The sequence below is a fragment of the Rattus norvegicus genome, chromosome 3 (genome assembly GCF_036323735.1).
Source record: "Rattus norvegicus strain BN/NHsdMcwi chromosome 3, GRCr8, whole genome shotgun sequence".
Classification (NCBI taxonomy): domain Eukaryota; kingdom Metazoa; phylum Chordata; class Mammalia; order Rodentia; family Muridae; genus Rattus; species Rattus norvegicus.
Window position 1 is genome coordinate 120,165,671 of NC_086021.1, and position 17,315 is coordinate 120,182,985.

At 40.6% G+C, this 17,315-nt stretch overlaps 1 protein-coding gene across 13 annotated transcripts in view; it reads right to left on the reverse strand.

Moving 5' to 3' along the window:
• The window catches only part of Ryr3 (ryanodine receptor 3), a 547,337-nt gene that overhangs the window by 279,542 nt on the left and 250,480 nt on the right, over positions 1 to 17,315 (reverse strand). For all 13 annotated transcript variants that reach the window (XR_010064867.1, XR_010064868.1, XM_063284953.1 and 10 more), the window contains 2 exons: positions 10,605 to 10,778; positions 6,662 to 6,783 (listed from right to left, as the gene is read on the reverse strand). Coding sequence is in view for 11 of the 13 variants with exons in the window: in XM_063284953.1 (XP_063141023.1) it covers positions 6,662 to 6,783; positions 10,605 to 10,778 (296 nt within the window). In the remaining 2 variants the exon portion in view is untranslated. The remainder of the gene's footprint in view (positions 1 to 6,661; positions 6,784 to 10,604; positions 10,779 to 17,315) is intronic.

The following is a 17,315-nucleotide window of genomic DNA, read 5'->3' on the forward strand; positions in this document are numbered from 1 at the left end:
CAGGTTTGTTTCCTAGCACCCATATGGCAGTTTATATTTATCTGTCCCAGAGGATTCAAAGTTCTCTTTGACCTTCACAGGTACCAGGTATGTACATGGTGCACAGATGTACATGTAGACAAATCATTTATGTACATAAAATAAACCTTAAAAAATTAAAAGAAAACGAGAAGAGAAAACACAGATTAGGATACAATACTTGTAAATCATAAATTTGTTAAATGACTTGTACTAGCAGGTTCAGTGAACTCAGAAATCTCAATTAGAAGACAAATGACTCAATTTTTAAGAGGCAAATGCATTTGATTACACTGCACCAAAGAAGATGTATGAATGGCCAGGAAATACACGAACAGATATTTGATACCATTATTCATTTTGGAAATGCAAATCCACACCATTCCACTTCATCTACATAATGGCTACAATCAAAAATCAGATAGCTCAAATACAGGCAAGGTGGCAGGAAGAATGGAACTTCATTCATTTTGAGGGAAATATAAATGTTATAAACCCCTTGGGAAACAGTTGTTTTCAGTTTTTTAAGTTAGGCATGTCCTACATGTCAATGCATGCTTGAAATTTTACTACTCTGGAGGCTGAGGCAGGAGGATCAAGAGTTCAAGGTCATCATGGTCAATACATAAAGATGTTGTCTCTGTGTAAGTCAACAGGTCTGGGGTTATAATTCAGGTGACAAAGCCTTTGCCTGGCATGTATAAGGCCCTGACATCAGTCACCAGCAAATCGAGAGAGAAAGAGAGAGAGAGAGAGAGAGAGAGAGAGAGAGAGAGAGAGAGAGAGAGAAAGAGAGACACACGGAGACAGAGAGACAGAGAGAGGCATAGACACAGAGACATAGACATGGAGACAGAGAAAGAAACAGAGACACAGAGAGACAGAGACAGAGAGACAGAGAGACAAAGGTGGACAGAGACAGACAGACAGACAGACAGACAGACAGAGAGGGACAGATAGACACAGAAGGAGAGAAAGGTCAACAACAAAAACAAACAACAACAAAACAGTAGATGTACTCAAATTTCAATTGATGGTTGAATGGTCAAACAAAATATGGACTATACATTCAATGGAATGCTCATCTTTGAAAAGGAATGAAATTCTGATGGATGAATCAAACATTAAAGTCCTTTTGCTATGTGAAATAAACTATGCACAGAAGGGCTAATATTATATAATTTTACTCATATGAAGTCCTTAGAATAGTGGAATACATAGACATCAAGAATGGAGAATAGAGAATGAGGGTGGCCACTTAATTGGCACAAGGTTATAGTGTGCCATGACAGAGAATAGGGGTATTTGCCCAACAGAAGAAATTCACTCAAAGCCACTGGGATGAACACCTAGAAATGGCTACAATGGAACCAGGGAGATGGCTTTGATGTAAAGTGCTTGCTGTGCTAGAGAAAGGACTGGAGTTTGGATCCCAAGACCTATGCACAAGTCAGTCATCAACGTGAGTGCTGGTAACCCACACACTGGGTGGTGGGAGCAGAGACTAGTCTAGCCAATCAGCGAGTTCCACCATGTTCAAGAGACTGTCTAGCCAATCAGCGAGTTCCACCATGTTCAAGAGACTATCTTCAAAATTAAGGAGAAGGACAATAGAAGAAGACACTTGACATTGACTTCTGGACTGGATGAAGAATATACAGAAGTGTTTACCTGCAGATGCATGTCATCACACACACACACACACACACACACACACACACACATATGCACACGGGGGGGGGGGAATGAAAGCATATAACTAAAAACTTCTGCACTAATATCTCTAGAAGCATTATGGATAAAATGATAAAAATGAAAATAATTCATGGTTCAAATGATAAATATAAAATGTGTATCCATTTCTTTATAGATAAGCCTACATATACATACATGCACACTTAATACATACATGTAAATGCAAGAATTCAGGTAGTGTTCAGTAATTTAAAAAAGACAACATGAATGATCCACAAAATACAATACCAAGTAAAAAGGTAGATTCAAAGTATAATCTCTCTAATTTAATGTTTTTTAGTTGAAACCAAGGCAGGGCTGTGGGTGGCAACTAGACTGAACTTCAGGGGCATAAGAGATGGTAGGGAAATGGAAATATTCTAGAATTTAATCGTGGTGATCACTGTATACAACTCTGTAAATCTATTAAATCTCACTGAATTATATACTCATGAGGGTGAATTTGATGATAAAGTGTACCTCATTAAAGCTGTTTAAAAGTAATTTTCTCATTGTCATGCTTGGAACCCTCATTAACTATGTAATAACAGTTTTATTGAAATATTAATTTATATCTCATACAAATGCACATTTAAAGGATATAATTCAGTGGCTTGATATTTAGCATCTTCATAGTTATACAAAACTGAACAGTTTTTTAACTCTTTCTTTAGCTCTCTTCCCCACCCCCAGTGGGTCATCCTCTAGCTCTCATTAACCATTTCCTTCCTTTCCGTGTCCACAGATTTGCCCATTCAGTCAATGTAATGAAACCACACAGTGGGTCTTTCCTGACTGGCTTCTTTCACTTAACATAATTTTGATCATGCCAATGTGAATAAAAGGCAAAAGCAACTTTGTTGGGTTTGAACATACTATGTTGTGGTACATGCTGGTTAACCTTATTCTATTTTCTAGGAATGGTACATCTTATTTACTTGTGTGTAAACTGATGAACATTTGCATTGTTTCTACATGGAAGCTATTGCGTACAGCACTGCTATGAGTACTTACGGACATTTTGTTCAATCATTTGTTTTCATTCTTCTAGGTGCTCAGTTGGTGGGTCCTGTAGCAACTCTACATTTAACCTACAAAGATACTTCTAGACTACCTTCCAAAGTGACTGTTACGTTTTACATTCCAACTAGCAGTGAAGATTCTGGTTTCTTCACATTTTACCCCACATTTCTTAATTAACATGCATCTTCATGGGTATAGACACATACTTCATGGATTCTGTGTTGTCATTTTCCTGGTAGTGATTCAAATTGAACATGTTTTAACGTGTTCATTGGTCATTTGTGTGCATTCTTTTAAGAAATTTCTATTCAGACTGTTTGACTATTTTAATCAGTTGTTTTACTTTATCAACAAAAGTTAATGTTCTTTTTCCTAGATACAAACCCTTTCTCAACTATCTGATTATCAACGTTTTCTTTCTTTATATGAATCGTCTCCGCTTACTTCATAGCATCCTTTCTAGTGAAATCATTTACAAATTTCAACAAAGTCCATTGTACTTATTATCACTTTGTTGTTTTTGCCTTGGTATCATATTTAAGAAACCATGTCCACAAATAACCCTATTAAAAATGGGATAAAGAGCTAAACAAAGAATTCACAGCTAAGGAATGCCGAATGGCTGAGAAACACCTAAAGAAACATTCAACATCTTTAGTCATAAGGGAAATGCAAATCAAAACAACCCTGAGATTTCACCTCACACCAGTGAGAATGGCTAAGATCAAAAACTCAGGTGACAGCAGATGCTGGCGAGGATGTGGAGAAAGAGGAACACTCCTCCATTGTTGGTGGGATTGCAGACTGGTACAACCATTCTGGAAATCAGTCTGGAGGTTCCTCAGAAAATTGGACATTTCACATTCTATGGACCGAGCTATACTTCTCCTGGGCATATACCCAAAAGATGCTCCAACATACAACAAAGACACGTGCTCCCCTATGTTCATAGCAGCCTTATTTATAATAGCCACAAGCTGGAAGGAACCCAGATGTCCTTCAACAGAGGAATGGATACAGAAAATGTGGAACATTTACACAATGGAATACTATTCAGCTATCAAAAACAATGACTTTATGAAACTCATGGAAAATATCATCCTGAGTGAGGTAACCCAATCACAGAAAAACACACATGGTATGCACTCATTGATAAGTGGATATTAGCCCAAATACTCGAATTACCCTAGATGCACAGAACACATGAAACTCAAGAAGGATGACCAAAATGCAAATGCTTCACTCCTTCTTTAAAAGGGGAACAAGAAAACCCTTGGGAGGGAATAGGGAGGCAAAGTTTAGAACAGAGGCAGAGGAAACACCCATTCAGAGCCTGCCCCACATGTGGCCCATACATATACAGCCACCAAACTAGATAAGATGGATGAAGCAAAGAAGTGCAGGCTGACAGGAACCAGATGTAGATCTGTCCTGAGAGACACAGCCAGAATACAGCAAATACAGAGGCAAATGCCATCATTAAACCACTGAACTGAGAAGAGGACCCCTGTTGAAGGAATCAGAGAAAGGACTGGAAGAGCTTGAAGGGGCTTGAGACCCCATATGAACAACAATGCCAAGCAACCAGAGCTTCCAGGGACTAAGCCACTACCCAGAGACTATACATGGACTGACCCTGGGCTCCAACCTCATAGGTAGCAATGAATAACCTAGTAAGAGCACCAGTGGAAGGGGAAGCCCTGGGTCCTGCAAAGACTGAACCCTCAGTGAACGTGATTGTTGGGGGGAGGGTGGTAATGGGGGGAGGGTGGGGAGGGGAACACCCATATCGAAGGGGAGGGGGAGGTGTTAGGGGGATGTTGGCCCGGAAACCGGGAAAGGAAATAACAATCGAAATGTAAATAAGATATACTCAAGTTAATAAAGATGAAAAAAAAAAAAAAGAAAAAAAGAAAAAAGAAACCATGTCCCAATCCAAAGTAGTGAAAATTTATGCATGTCTTACAGTTTTAGTTCTCATACCTAGATCTTTGATTCATTCATTCAGAGTTAATCTTTTGCATATGGCATTGAAGCTGTTGACTTCAAAGAAAATTTAAGGCCAAACCTTTTGTGATCTGGAGGAGGACCCATAAGAAACCGGTGCACTTCAAGGGTGAGAGACTGGATGCTAGTCAGGACCACATGAACAACACGTTTGCATGCAACTTTCTCCCTGATTAAGTTCTAACCAATGGAATGAATGCAAAGAAGGGGTAGAAAGTGATAGACATTTACAAAAATATCATTTGTAAGTATCATGTGTATCATTTACAAAAATAAAATTCCACTCACTCCCCTTTCTTCCCTTTTGCAGAAATTAGGCACACTGACATTAATAAGCTAATTTTGACCATGTGGATGAAGAAAATTTGCTGAGCTGATTCTCAATTTTGACTGAATGTTGGAATCATCAGAGAGGCTTCAACGACACTCGGCTTTTTGTTGCTATTGTTGAGATAGCAGCTCATATGTAGCCCAGGCTGGCCTGGAATTCAAAATCCTTCTACTTTCCCGGGTTCGTGGATTACAGCCTGGACCTTGTTAACTACTGGTTCCTGGATCTTCAGACTTTTGAGGAAATTAGATTGAGACACAGCCTGGAAATCTTAGTGTTAGATGCTGCCACAAATTTAATCTAACACTTAGCTAAGGTTAAGAGCTCTACTCCAGAAGAATGGCTTCTCAAACTTCAGAACATATAGGCAGGAATCACCTAGGAGTGTGGTCCTCAACATTCCTAGTGCTATGACCCTTTAATACAGTTCCTCATGTTGTGCTGACCCCCACCATAAAACCATTGCTACTTCACAACTGTAATTTTGCTGCTGTTAACAATTGTTAAGTAAATATCTGATATATAGGATATCTGACACGGGACCTCAAATTGGGTCATGACGCACAGGTTAGGAACCACTGACCTAGGCAAATGTAACTTGCTACCTCTTACTCTGGATGCCTGACTCAGTTGATCTGAAGTCGAAGTTGACAATGTACATGTTCAACAGGTTTGTTCGTGGAGCTGCTGAGTTGGTCCAGAAACACTTTTCAGGAACTTGTAGGAGGGGCTAAGGCAGCAAGAGGGAGGGAACCTCTTCCCAGTCCCCTAAGCTAGCAGTCTACTCTTTACAATCATTAGAAGGAGAAGTAAGAGTTTATTCTGCTCTAGAGCAGTGGCTTAGCCATAGCTCATACTCTCTTTAGTTTGCAGAGTTTTAACTGCGAGAAAAATAAAAGTCATGATTCCAAAAGTTCTCATTTATGTCAAGGTAGCTTATACCATCTTGGCTTTAAAGAGATTTTCCTACAAGGGAAGAATGGCTTGGGTCACTATATTGATTACAGCAAGGTCAGTTCCTCACAGTAACTGATTAAAAGAGTCCTGAATTCCATTTTGGCAGCATATTGGGGCTAAACAGTTTACCATCCAATCAGCCAGGTCAGCTATTTTTTTCCAGTTACAGCCCCAGCCACAGTTGGCTAACTCAGGGTTTCCACAGCAAATAGAAAACATTCCAAGTGATACAGAAACCTTTTCTAAATAGTTGGGAGGATCTGGGTCATTTCTATCCATTTGTCCCCCTTTATTCTGTGATTACAAAAGGTGATTTTTTTTAATACCTTGCTTTTTGTTTTGCCAAGACCTTAGATATTTTTGCACTAATTAGTCATCAACTATTCATCACTCTAAGCAACTAGCCTGGCCTTAGACGTGTTGGGTAGTGAATAAAACTGGTAGATTACCTATGTGGTAGATCAAATTCTGTCCCAATCTCTCTATCGTAAAAAAAAAAATAATGGTGGTTAATACCTCCCCCCAAACATTTCTGGTATCAAAAGGAGATGGGTGGGTGGGTTTGGGAGAGGAAAGGGTGGGGCCAAGTACCTGACAAACTGGCTGAATAAGGCTGTGGTGTTCCGGATGATGCGAGCAGCCTGGGACTCTTCCTGCTGGCATCGCTGCAGTGTTAATCCATCATCCATGTGGCCTTCCTGATGGAGTATGACCTACTCACAGGGCATGGGAACAAGGCCAGGTTACACATTACTCCACAGTTGAGCCACCCACATTCTCTGGAGTGTTTTCCTCTTATTTTTTCCCCCCGAGCCAAGCTCCCCTGAGTCCATTTTGAAAACGGGACATTAACAAAGTTATTTTGCCCATATGTCCCATTACTGACATGTGAATTATTCCCACAACCTGGTAATTTGATGAGAAAGAAATTTTATGTGCCACCATGGTGTGAGCTACAATACATTCCCTAGGCCTGGATGAAAGGGGAAAACACACTTTTATAATAGATTTTTTTTCTCTCTTAAAAATGAACCCTTGAAAACGGAGGTGAGGGTGGGGTGGGGGAAGTGCCTGTGTTAAGGGTCTTCTCCAGATGTACATTGGGCAAGAACAATTCAAAACAAAACTCTCTCCTGGGATCAGGCTTGGGTTTCTCTCCTGAAGGACAACTGCATGAGTTAGTTAACTAGCAGATGGTCAGGGAACGTGGATTGAGGTGGGAGTATGATTTCAGAGCACGGACTCTCATCATCAGGTGACATTTCTTTTAGTCCTGTTTTGCTCCTCGCCAGCTGAGTGACTTCTGGGTGAGTTATTTAACTGCCCTGCTCCCAGTTCACTGTTTGCAACTGTGTTTATCTTGCCGGGCTGTTTGGGGATTCAGGTGATTTACATATAAATTAAAATGACTCCGAGAAAGTAAAAGGTGATCAAGAACTATTTATTATATGGGCAATAATTACTGATCTTTGGCCAGTAGAAGCTATTCAAATTCACTGTCACCAAGGGCATCATGGGACATCTAGGGGAAAGCTGGATGCGTTTGGAGCTCACTTAGCTTTTCCTCTTAACCAGGTCAAGTATGCTCAGAAGGTAAATGGGATGGTTTGACCCTGGTGCAAGTTAAGGTCAAATCCTATTCTAAATTCCCGAGCACGGCAACAGCTTGTGGAAATGAGGAGGGACAGTGTGGGGTTCCGTAGTTCAGTCTGTGTGTCAGGATTTTTAAAGTCAAAGTGTTTTTTCCTTTTCATTTGAAAATTTCTTTCTTACATTTTTTCCTCTTTTGGCTATAGCCTAATATAATGAATTCACAGAAGAAGTAGGATAAAGACTTGCAAAAGCTTGTGCTCTTCTTAAAAAGAAACTTTACATTCTGTGTGCATAGTGATTAAGCATAACACAGGATGCCTGACCAGTGGACTCCCCAGCCTTTAAGCACCATTACTCTTCCTGGCATCTGGTTAACAATGTGCCCTTTAGCAATACTCTTCCTACTAAGCACCCTTTGTGTTGCTCCCAGTTTTCTGATCCTGAATGTCCAGTACTCTTAGAGTTTGTTCAGATAACATGAAAACTGGGCAGACAAACAAGAAAGTAATGAGGACTGACGGAGATCTTCAGGCCCGGGCCTTAGACTTAGGGTGACCAAGGGACAACTCTTTTTTTTTTTTTAAGAAAAATTGAACATATATTTTAAAGAGGGGTTATTGAACTATTGCAATTTATGCTACATACAGAGAAAACAGTGAGAAAAACACAATGCTCTTAGTCTATTGGAAAGGCCTTTATCTTTTATAGGAATCCCAATGTCTCTAAAGTTTTAGTACCATACACTTTTAATTGACATTTTATTGATGCACCTTTATTAACAAAATAGGATGCTTCCTTGTCATATCTTATCATTATTTACATATGATAAAATGTCCTTTTTATTATTTTGTTTACTAACGTTACATCCTGTTCACTGCCCCCTCCCAGTCTCCCCTTCCCCTGCTCCTCAGAGAGGGCGGGGGCCCCTGATATCCCCACATCCTGGCTCATCAAGTCTCTGGGGGTTAGGCTCATCCTCCCCCACTGAGGCAGCCCAGGCAGCCCAGCTGGAGAACATATCCCACAGATGGGTGACAGCTTCTGGGCTAGCCCCCACTCCAGTTGTTTGGGACCCACATGAAGATCAAGCTGCACATCTGCTACATATGCGTGGGGAGGTCTAGGTCCAGCTCACGAATGTTCTTTGCTTGGTGGTTCAGTCTCTGAATGCTGCAAGGGGGCCATTCCTTTTAACATGAGCTACTGTTTGTTGATTTCTTTATGTGGTTGTCCTTCCTAGGTTTTATTAATTTCATACAGATCTGGACATTTTAGAGGGAAAACTTAACCTGTTCTTATGAAACATAGCATGCTTTGCTTGTCAATGGCTAAGTATTAGAATATCACATAGAAGGTATCTCTCCCAAATTCACATACATGGTCTAGCAGTTAAATGGGTCTGTGGGCAGGAAAATGCACACTACATCAACAATGTAGTCCAGCATTCCATGTAGACAGAGTCCTTTTCCATTTAGAGGAGCATCTTTGAGCTCAGAAATTCTATTCTAGCATTATTATGGCTGTAATAAATGCATAAAACCATACAGCCTGTCAAAACACCACAGTACTCTATAGAGGACTGGCATAGGCTGCCAGACGATGGGCTGGGCAGATATTTTCACTTTCCTCTTACTCTCAGAGTGAGGCTCTCTGTCTTAGACTGTGGCCCCATAAGGACTCAACTGAAAGCCTACTGTCTTCTCGGGACCACCTCGATACGGGAGACATCGATTGCCGGTGTTTTTGCCTTCGGACTGTCCTACTGTTTGTATCTTGCTTTACTGTTTTCCATCACAGCTGTTTGCTGTCTTGCCCACATAGCCCACACACAAACAGCTTAGGTCCTATTCGAACCTGCATGTAGAATTTCAGCTGTGTCTATAGCTGACTCTACTTGGGAATCTTGATCGTAGAAATCCCAAAAACACTTGCTGAACCTGTGTCTATACCCCATCTCTCCACCATAGTGTAGCTAACCTAAGATCTCCTTTAGTCTACAGATCAGCAACTCTGTGCAGGCACCAACACAAGGCTCAAAGTGGGTTCACTCTCATGTCCACACTTTCTGCTCTGACCAGCAGAGCTCACATCCAAAGGATCTTGCGTGGTGAAACCTTCCTATTACCACATAGTATGATACCAACATCCTATAATAACTAGCATTCAGAGACACTGAATTATTGCTTTAGGTCAATATGGCAGGACTAGTGTTCACAGTGTTTGCTATAACCTTATTCTAGGTCTCTTTGACTATCCAAACCTGTATTTTGAAAGATTTTTTTCTGAAGAAAATTGTACCTTTGGCATCTATCCTTTAGTTCCTATAAAAAAAAGAATTGCTGTCGTGGAGATTGAGTTTGTGGGGAAAAGATGCAACAGGTATCCAAGCTAGCTTCCTGCTCCGGCATGCTATGACGCACTACCCGAGTCTGTGTGTAGAGCATTACCTCCCATCTCTCTGCACACCAGGGTTGGTAGCCTCATTGTTATGCAAACTACATTTTCTCCACAGAGAGTCTAGTCAGCCACTATCTTATGAGAATAGCATAATAATTCCATTATCCACTTAAATGAAGCGAGCAATGGTGTGGATAATCCCAAAATAGTGGAACTATTAGGAGTCATTGAGATTGGGGTTCAGAGTGACTCAGACAAGCTCCGGCTCTCTCACGCAGAATTGCCATACAAAGTATAGTCTAAAAAATGAAAATGGGGTTACAGTGAGCTACCAAATTACCCTAATTTACTACAGAAATGATGTATAATCTGTCACAGAACCACTCTTTAGAGTAGTAAAGGGTAAAACAAAATCATGCTCACCGGGTCCTCAGAATCACTACTACCTAGCTGTTTCCCAACCTCTGTAGAAGATAAATAAATAGATGGATAAATAAATAAACAAACAAATAAACAAACCCTGGAAAACCTTTGGACCCTTTACCTTCCTTTTCAGAGGTCCCAGGCGGGAAGTCTTGGCATCTTGTGCTTTGTAGGTGACCCAGAGGCCACTGGCTACATGCTGAACAAAGCAGACAGAATCCCCATACTTGATTTCTGGAACTCCCATGCCTTCCATATCTCTTTTGTGACTGGAATCTAGTTTCTCCTTGATTTCCTATTCCACACAAAAATAGAGAAAGAAACAAACAAATATAGGCATGCCTGATTACATAGCAACTCAATATATGAAACAAATCACGTGCGCAGAATCTTTAAGACAAACAGCTATTATCTGAGCATTCACGTCTTAGGACATCCGGCTTCCCTCCTCTGTTGTTCATTGTAAAAGCAGGGCAGTGAAGCTTTGGCCACTTCAGAGACATGTAAAACCATGGGAAATAAAGCAGCAGGTAGGTTCCTATTCCACTCTGACTCCATGTGCTTCTCTATTATATCTAATTCCCGTACCACAACATAGACAATGTTAACAAGTAACTTTTAAGTGGTCAGTTAGCTCATTTTCAGTAATTGATATTATCCATAATTTAAATGCTTATCTTCCACAAATGCCACAACTTAGGAGCTCAAAATACTATCTGTTAACATAATATTCACAACAGTCAGGGAATGGAAACAGACCATGAGTATAATAATAAAAAAGTGACATTTTTACACAATGGAGTATTAGTCAGCTGCTAAAAAATACAATTATGGGGGTTGGGGATTTAGCTCAGTGGTAGAGCGCTTGCCTAGGAAGCGCAAGGCCCTGGGTTCGGTCCCCAGCTCCGAAAAAAAATACAATTATGAAATTCACAGGTCAATGGGTGGATCTGGATACAATCATTCTCAGTCAGATCACCTAGATCCAGAAAGACAAGTCTTTTATGTGTGGATGTTAGTTTTGAATCTCCTGATATGTTTATTTCATTTTGAATACATATAGAAGTCAAAATATTAGAGAGAAGCATGGGGGAACTTTAAAGGGAGCAGAGATAGAATTTGGTGTACAGAGTGCTAAAGAAAAATAGTGCAGCAAGGTTTCAGTGAGAGTTAGGGATGGGACGGCGGTGGGGAATGTGAGGAGGAAGAAACAGGACTCCTTTTTGACCTTTTGAAAAAGTCATATGGAGATCTACTAGATTGTGTGAATATATTCATACACACATATACACAATACACATGAATATACACATACACACAGGGGTGGGGAGGACACACAGTACACATGAATATACACATGCACACAGGGGTGGGGAGGGAGAGAAAGAGACAGAGACAGATAGATACATAGACAGACAGACAGATGGACAGACGGACGGATGGACAGATGGATGGATAGATGGATAGATGGATAGATAGGTAGAGATACTGAGAATATATACCAAGGGTGGCAATGTCCTTACTACACACCAGCTGACAAATTAAAAGCTCAGTGCCTGGAATGAGTTACCTCTTTTGCAGTTGTTGGCCAGTGAGGGTCCATAGATCTGCAATCATAGAGTGCTAGCAGGAAAATACTATTAAAACACATTGTATGGAATTTTTAAAGAACTAATAAAAAGGTAAAAATAAGTGAAAAGAAAGATGTTTTTAACAAGTAGGGGACACTACTTATTTTAAGGTAAACTTGTCATTTGTATATTAGTCTCTTAGAGCTATGTTGCAATTGGGATCTTACACGTTTCCCAGTGGTCATGTGTTAGAGGCTTGTCAGTCTGGGGTACTACAAGGTGGTATAATGTTTGATGAAGAACCTGGTGGGATAGAATTAGGTCTGATGGTTGCCTCTGATAGAAGAGCCCTGGATTCTCTTTTTGCTCTGGCTGCCGTGGGGTGAATAGCCTTCTTTGCCACACATATCCTGCCATGATAGATACTCTGGCCTCACTGCAGAGCTCAAAATAGTGGAGCCAGCTGACCATGGACTGAGAGCTCTGAAACTGTGAGCCCAAATCAGCCTCTCCTTCTTCCACCCCACTCAGGTATGTGCTCAAAGTGAAGGGAAGCTGATGCGGGACCACCTTAGTTGTGGGCACAGTCAGTTCCATTCTTCAGTGTCCTCTGTTTCCCTACCTGTTCTCTATTATGGAAACAGGACATATGACCTAGGTGAGTGTCCTGAGACAACTTGATATGCCCGCCACATGAAAGAGTAACTTTTGTTCCTTTCTTCATCAATTAGGGCCAGTCTGGTTTTATTCTAACAAGCCTTAGACTATTTCCATTTCTGTTTCTACCTTGCATTCAATCACTCAGTCATAAAAGCTGTTAACTAGGCAGCACTTTGAATTTTTTGCAGAATGAAAACATGTGACATGCTATTCCCTGTGATTAAGACAGTTTTCTTCTTCGTAATGACAGACCGCTTGCATAGTGAGTGCTTCCCATGCTCAGCCCTAACTTGAAGCATTTTACAGGTTCAGGTAGTAACTATAGCAAAGCTTCTGACGGAGCTACAAATATTGTCCTAGTTCTACAGGTGAAAAAAATGAAAGAAATAATTTGCCCAAGGTCACCCAAGGAGTAATGTCAGAATGCAGTCGAGAGGACAGGGACTGGGAGGGGTTAGGAAAGAGGAAACCTTAATCAGAATACATTGTATGAAAAGATATTTTTCCAATAAAACCATAACGAAATAAGAAGTCTACCTCTATTCATGTAAATAAAAGATAAACATTGAAGATGAGGGCAGGAAGGAAAGAGATGTGATTGGGGTGGGGTCCTGAATGAAGTAGGAGATGGGAGGGGGAGGGTATGGTCAACATACATTATATGTGTTTGAACATTTCAGAGAAAAAAACTTAAAAATTTAAAGTATTCCTCTCCCGCATCTGTGTTTCTTCCACTAATCTAAACCAGACTCAGTCTTCAATCCCTCCTTCAGACGCCACTTCGTCTGTGAGGATAGCTAGTGTTGCCGCTGCATCTCGGCATCGCCTCACCCCTCTGTGCAGCACTTAGCATCTCACAACAGATCTATTAAAGGAATCGGGGCAATTAATTGTGGATTCTTAAAAGAGAGCTCAGCACCTATGTGACTTATGGAACACAGTGTGAGGTATGGGTGATTTCTCCATTCATATGTATTCAATGCTGTGTGATTTCTCCATTCATATGTATTCAATGCTGTGTGTTTCTCCATTCATATGTATTCAATGCTGTGTGATTTCTCCATTCACATGTACTTATTTTCCACTTCAGCTCTTACCTCTTTTTCTTCAGACTTTCATAAAATGAAAATCAGCTGCTTTATGCACACATAATATATTAATTTGAGTAGTATTAATAGTTCATAAGAAAACTCTTTATTTTAAATGTGTGCCGAGACATTACCTGGAATGTTAGAAAATACCTTATTTCTCAAGAGGAACATATTCAAAAGAAACAAATTTCTGATTCTGTAACACACACAGATAGAAGAACAGATTTTGATCTATCAGGGCTTTCTTTATAGGCAATCGGTCAAGAATGCATCCATTCTACGAAACAATGCTCATTTGATTTTCATTACGGAAATATTCACAGTCCGAGATAAGTTCCAGTCAGTAGCAGGACTTATAATGTTTCAGTTTTTTATCTGTGACTAATCTCTTGCTATAGTCAATACACTAAAATAGAAACAATACAAAGACAGCTGTTAAATATGGTAATCACACTGATTTCTAAAAACTCCTGATAAAAATAATGCATATTGTCAACTAGCAATTTATTTTCTCATTTTTTGTCTAATTAAATATGCCTTTTCCAAAATAAAATAGGAGGATCCATTTCCTACAGCACTGGAACAGACAAGCCACCATTCTTTGGAGTGTCTGTGGCCTTGCTTTTTATAAAACAGCCTCGCCTTCCAAAGTTCTCTGGTGGTCATTATGGCGGCTGCTTCTCATTTAGAAGAAGAATAACAAGAAGAAAATCTGGACATCGGACCATGCCAGCAAATACGAAACCTATTCAACCCACCCAGCCATTTACAGCACTGACAAATTATAGAGGAATGACTGCAGCCTCAGATGCGTCGCCCTGTCGCTAGAAATGTCACTTCCCTCAAGAGCAAGGCTACCCTAATTGCCTTCTTTCTGTTCCCAACTTCTAAGAGAATACAATCTATTTCTTAGGTAACATAAGCCTTAACAAAACTGGCTTATGAGCAATGGCTTTTTCATTTTCCGTGTTGGAGATCCAACCCGGGGCTCCCCACATTCTTGGGAAGTGCTTCACCACCAAGTTATGCCACAGCTCTGGGATCTTATCTCAACGTACCAAATGCTCCTTTTCTTTGGGATTTTTTTGACATTATCACTTGAATCACCTGATGACTCTGCAGTTTTTCAATGGTAATGTTTGTATCCTAATCTTTTCTTCATATTTTGATATTTGATATTTGGCACCTTGGAAACTTATCTGAGTAAGGAGAGACCTGGAGTTCCCACACATAACAAAAGGCTCCAAGGCATACTTGTTACATGCACACTGAACAATCCAGAACCAGACCTCCTCTATAAGGTCCTGTACACCTCAGGAAGCGATCTTCCTTGGCTTTATCATCTCAAAGTCAGGTAGTTAGGGACACCTCTACAGCTTAAAGCGTGCAGAAATTACTCCAATTAGCAACTGTCTTTCTTTGCCCATGGAAACCCCAGTAAAAGTAACATGTTACCCTCCAAGTCCCTCCCACAACCCACCCTAGCTCAAGCCTTCTCATGGGTAGTGGTGCTTTGATGAATGACTCTACTTTCCCATGCTAGGACTTGAGAGAATAAAGAACACTTTTCTAGAGCTTCCCTGCATCTTCCTTCTGGTAGCACGTGACTAACCAGCCCAGAAAGAACACAGGACAATAAGCAAGCCCTCCCCACACTCAGAACCAGGAGACACTTCTGGCTTCTCTAGTCTCATGGTCCCATAATCCCTATAGGACCTGTCTTACTTAGGACTGGCTGACTCCTTAGAACAGCAGAAGGCTAGCCTAGAGGCACTCCTTCCACATGCAAGCCAGTAATCCAGAGGCCAGCCACCAATCCAACCCTTTATAGAGTTGACATATTCTATGCCACCATTCCCTCATCCTAACCACCGGGGCCAAGTGCAGTCCTGATATGAGTCTTGTGTTTTAAAACCTGCTGAAGCTACTCAAACGCATCCACTTGAAACCTGTTTATCCTGCCCATCCAATCCCTTCCTATGGGGAACCACACAAAGATTCTTTCTCCCATCTCCCTGTGCTAGCTGGTTTTATGTCAACCTGACACAAACTACAGTCACCTGGGAAGAGGGAACCTCAGTTGAGGAAATGTCTCTACCAGATTGACCTTTGGGGCACTTTTTAAAATTAATGGTTGATGAGGGAGGGCCCATCTGAGTGCTAACATAGGAAGGTGGTCCTGGTGTGGTAAGAGAGCAGGATGAGCAAGCCATAAAAAGGAAGCCAGTAAGAAGCACTCCTCTGTCTTCAGCTATTGTCTCCAGTTCCCTCCTTGAGTTCCTGCCCTGCCTTGCCTGGATGATGCACCTGCAAGGTGAGGTAAACTCCTTTCTCCCTAAGTAGCTTTTTGTCATGGTGTTTAGGAAAGCCAACAGAAATTCGAACTAAGACATCTCCTTGGCTGTTTTCTCACAGGCACTTTCTGACCTAGCCATATGTGGTTTGGCATAGCCCTCAGGTCTCAGAACTGTAACTAACAAAGTAGAGTTCCAAAGCCAATCACTTTCTAGAGCACAGCTTTACCATTTCTGCAAATGAGAAAATCTACATCTGAATGCATGGGAGAGACCTGTGTTGGCACTGGAGCTGCTTCCCTGGGAAACAAAGCTTTCTCAAAGAGATCAGGAGCTTGCTTTTGCATTCAGTGTGGTGCTCTGCTTGAAATAGATTGCAAACAATTTGCTTTATTGTTCTTCAGATATTCTATTTGCATATCTGTGTATTGATATGATCTTTGCCTGTCATTGACGATTTTGAGAATAGGTTATCTGTCCTGATGCATGGTGAAGGGAAATAACCATTATTTTTGACATTGACAACTACGAAGGAAGCTTAGGAGCACACCCCAACTGACACATTAGCATTTGATTTAGATGATCGAGTTGCTATTCTCTAGAAATAATATCTGCTCAGTGCCTAATATGACTCAGGTATTTTGCTAAGACTTCTACGATAACAATACCAACACCCAAAGTGCTGTGCTTACAAAGTGATGTAATAGATCTCTACAGACATTTTCTCTAACCCTTCCAAAGGTCAGACTGCTTTTACTAACTTCCTCTATTCAGGATAAACTGAAACATGTATTGACTCAACAACTTGCTCAAGCCACATAGCTAGAAACCAAGACAGAATCTAAACCAGGCATAATCCCCCAAACTCATTTTAACAGATTTATTTGAATGGCTTTTCTATTAGCATAGATAAGTAATTAATTGTATGAATGTCTTAGCTATTTAAAGGACAATATAAAGAAATGGTTGAAATACATACTCTTGCTTTATGAGAAAAGCAGCTTTAAGTTAATGCAAACTTTAGAAGTTACACACATAACTGTAACACAGTATGCATTCAAAGGACAACTGGAGCTTGGTGTAATCTTTGTCACTTTTCTTATAAAGCCACCGATATCCACAATATTCATCCGGGTGACATTTTTCAGTCTCAACCAACTTCAAACACCTCATCATTAAACAGTCTAGTGAAGTTGTTTCCATAATTTTTGATTTA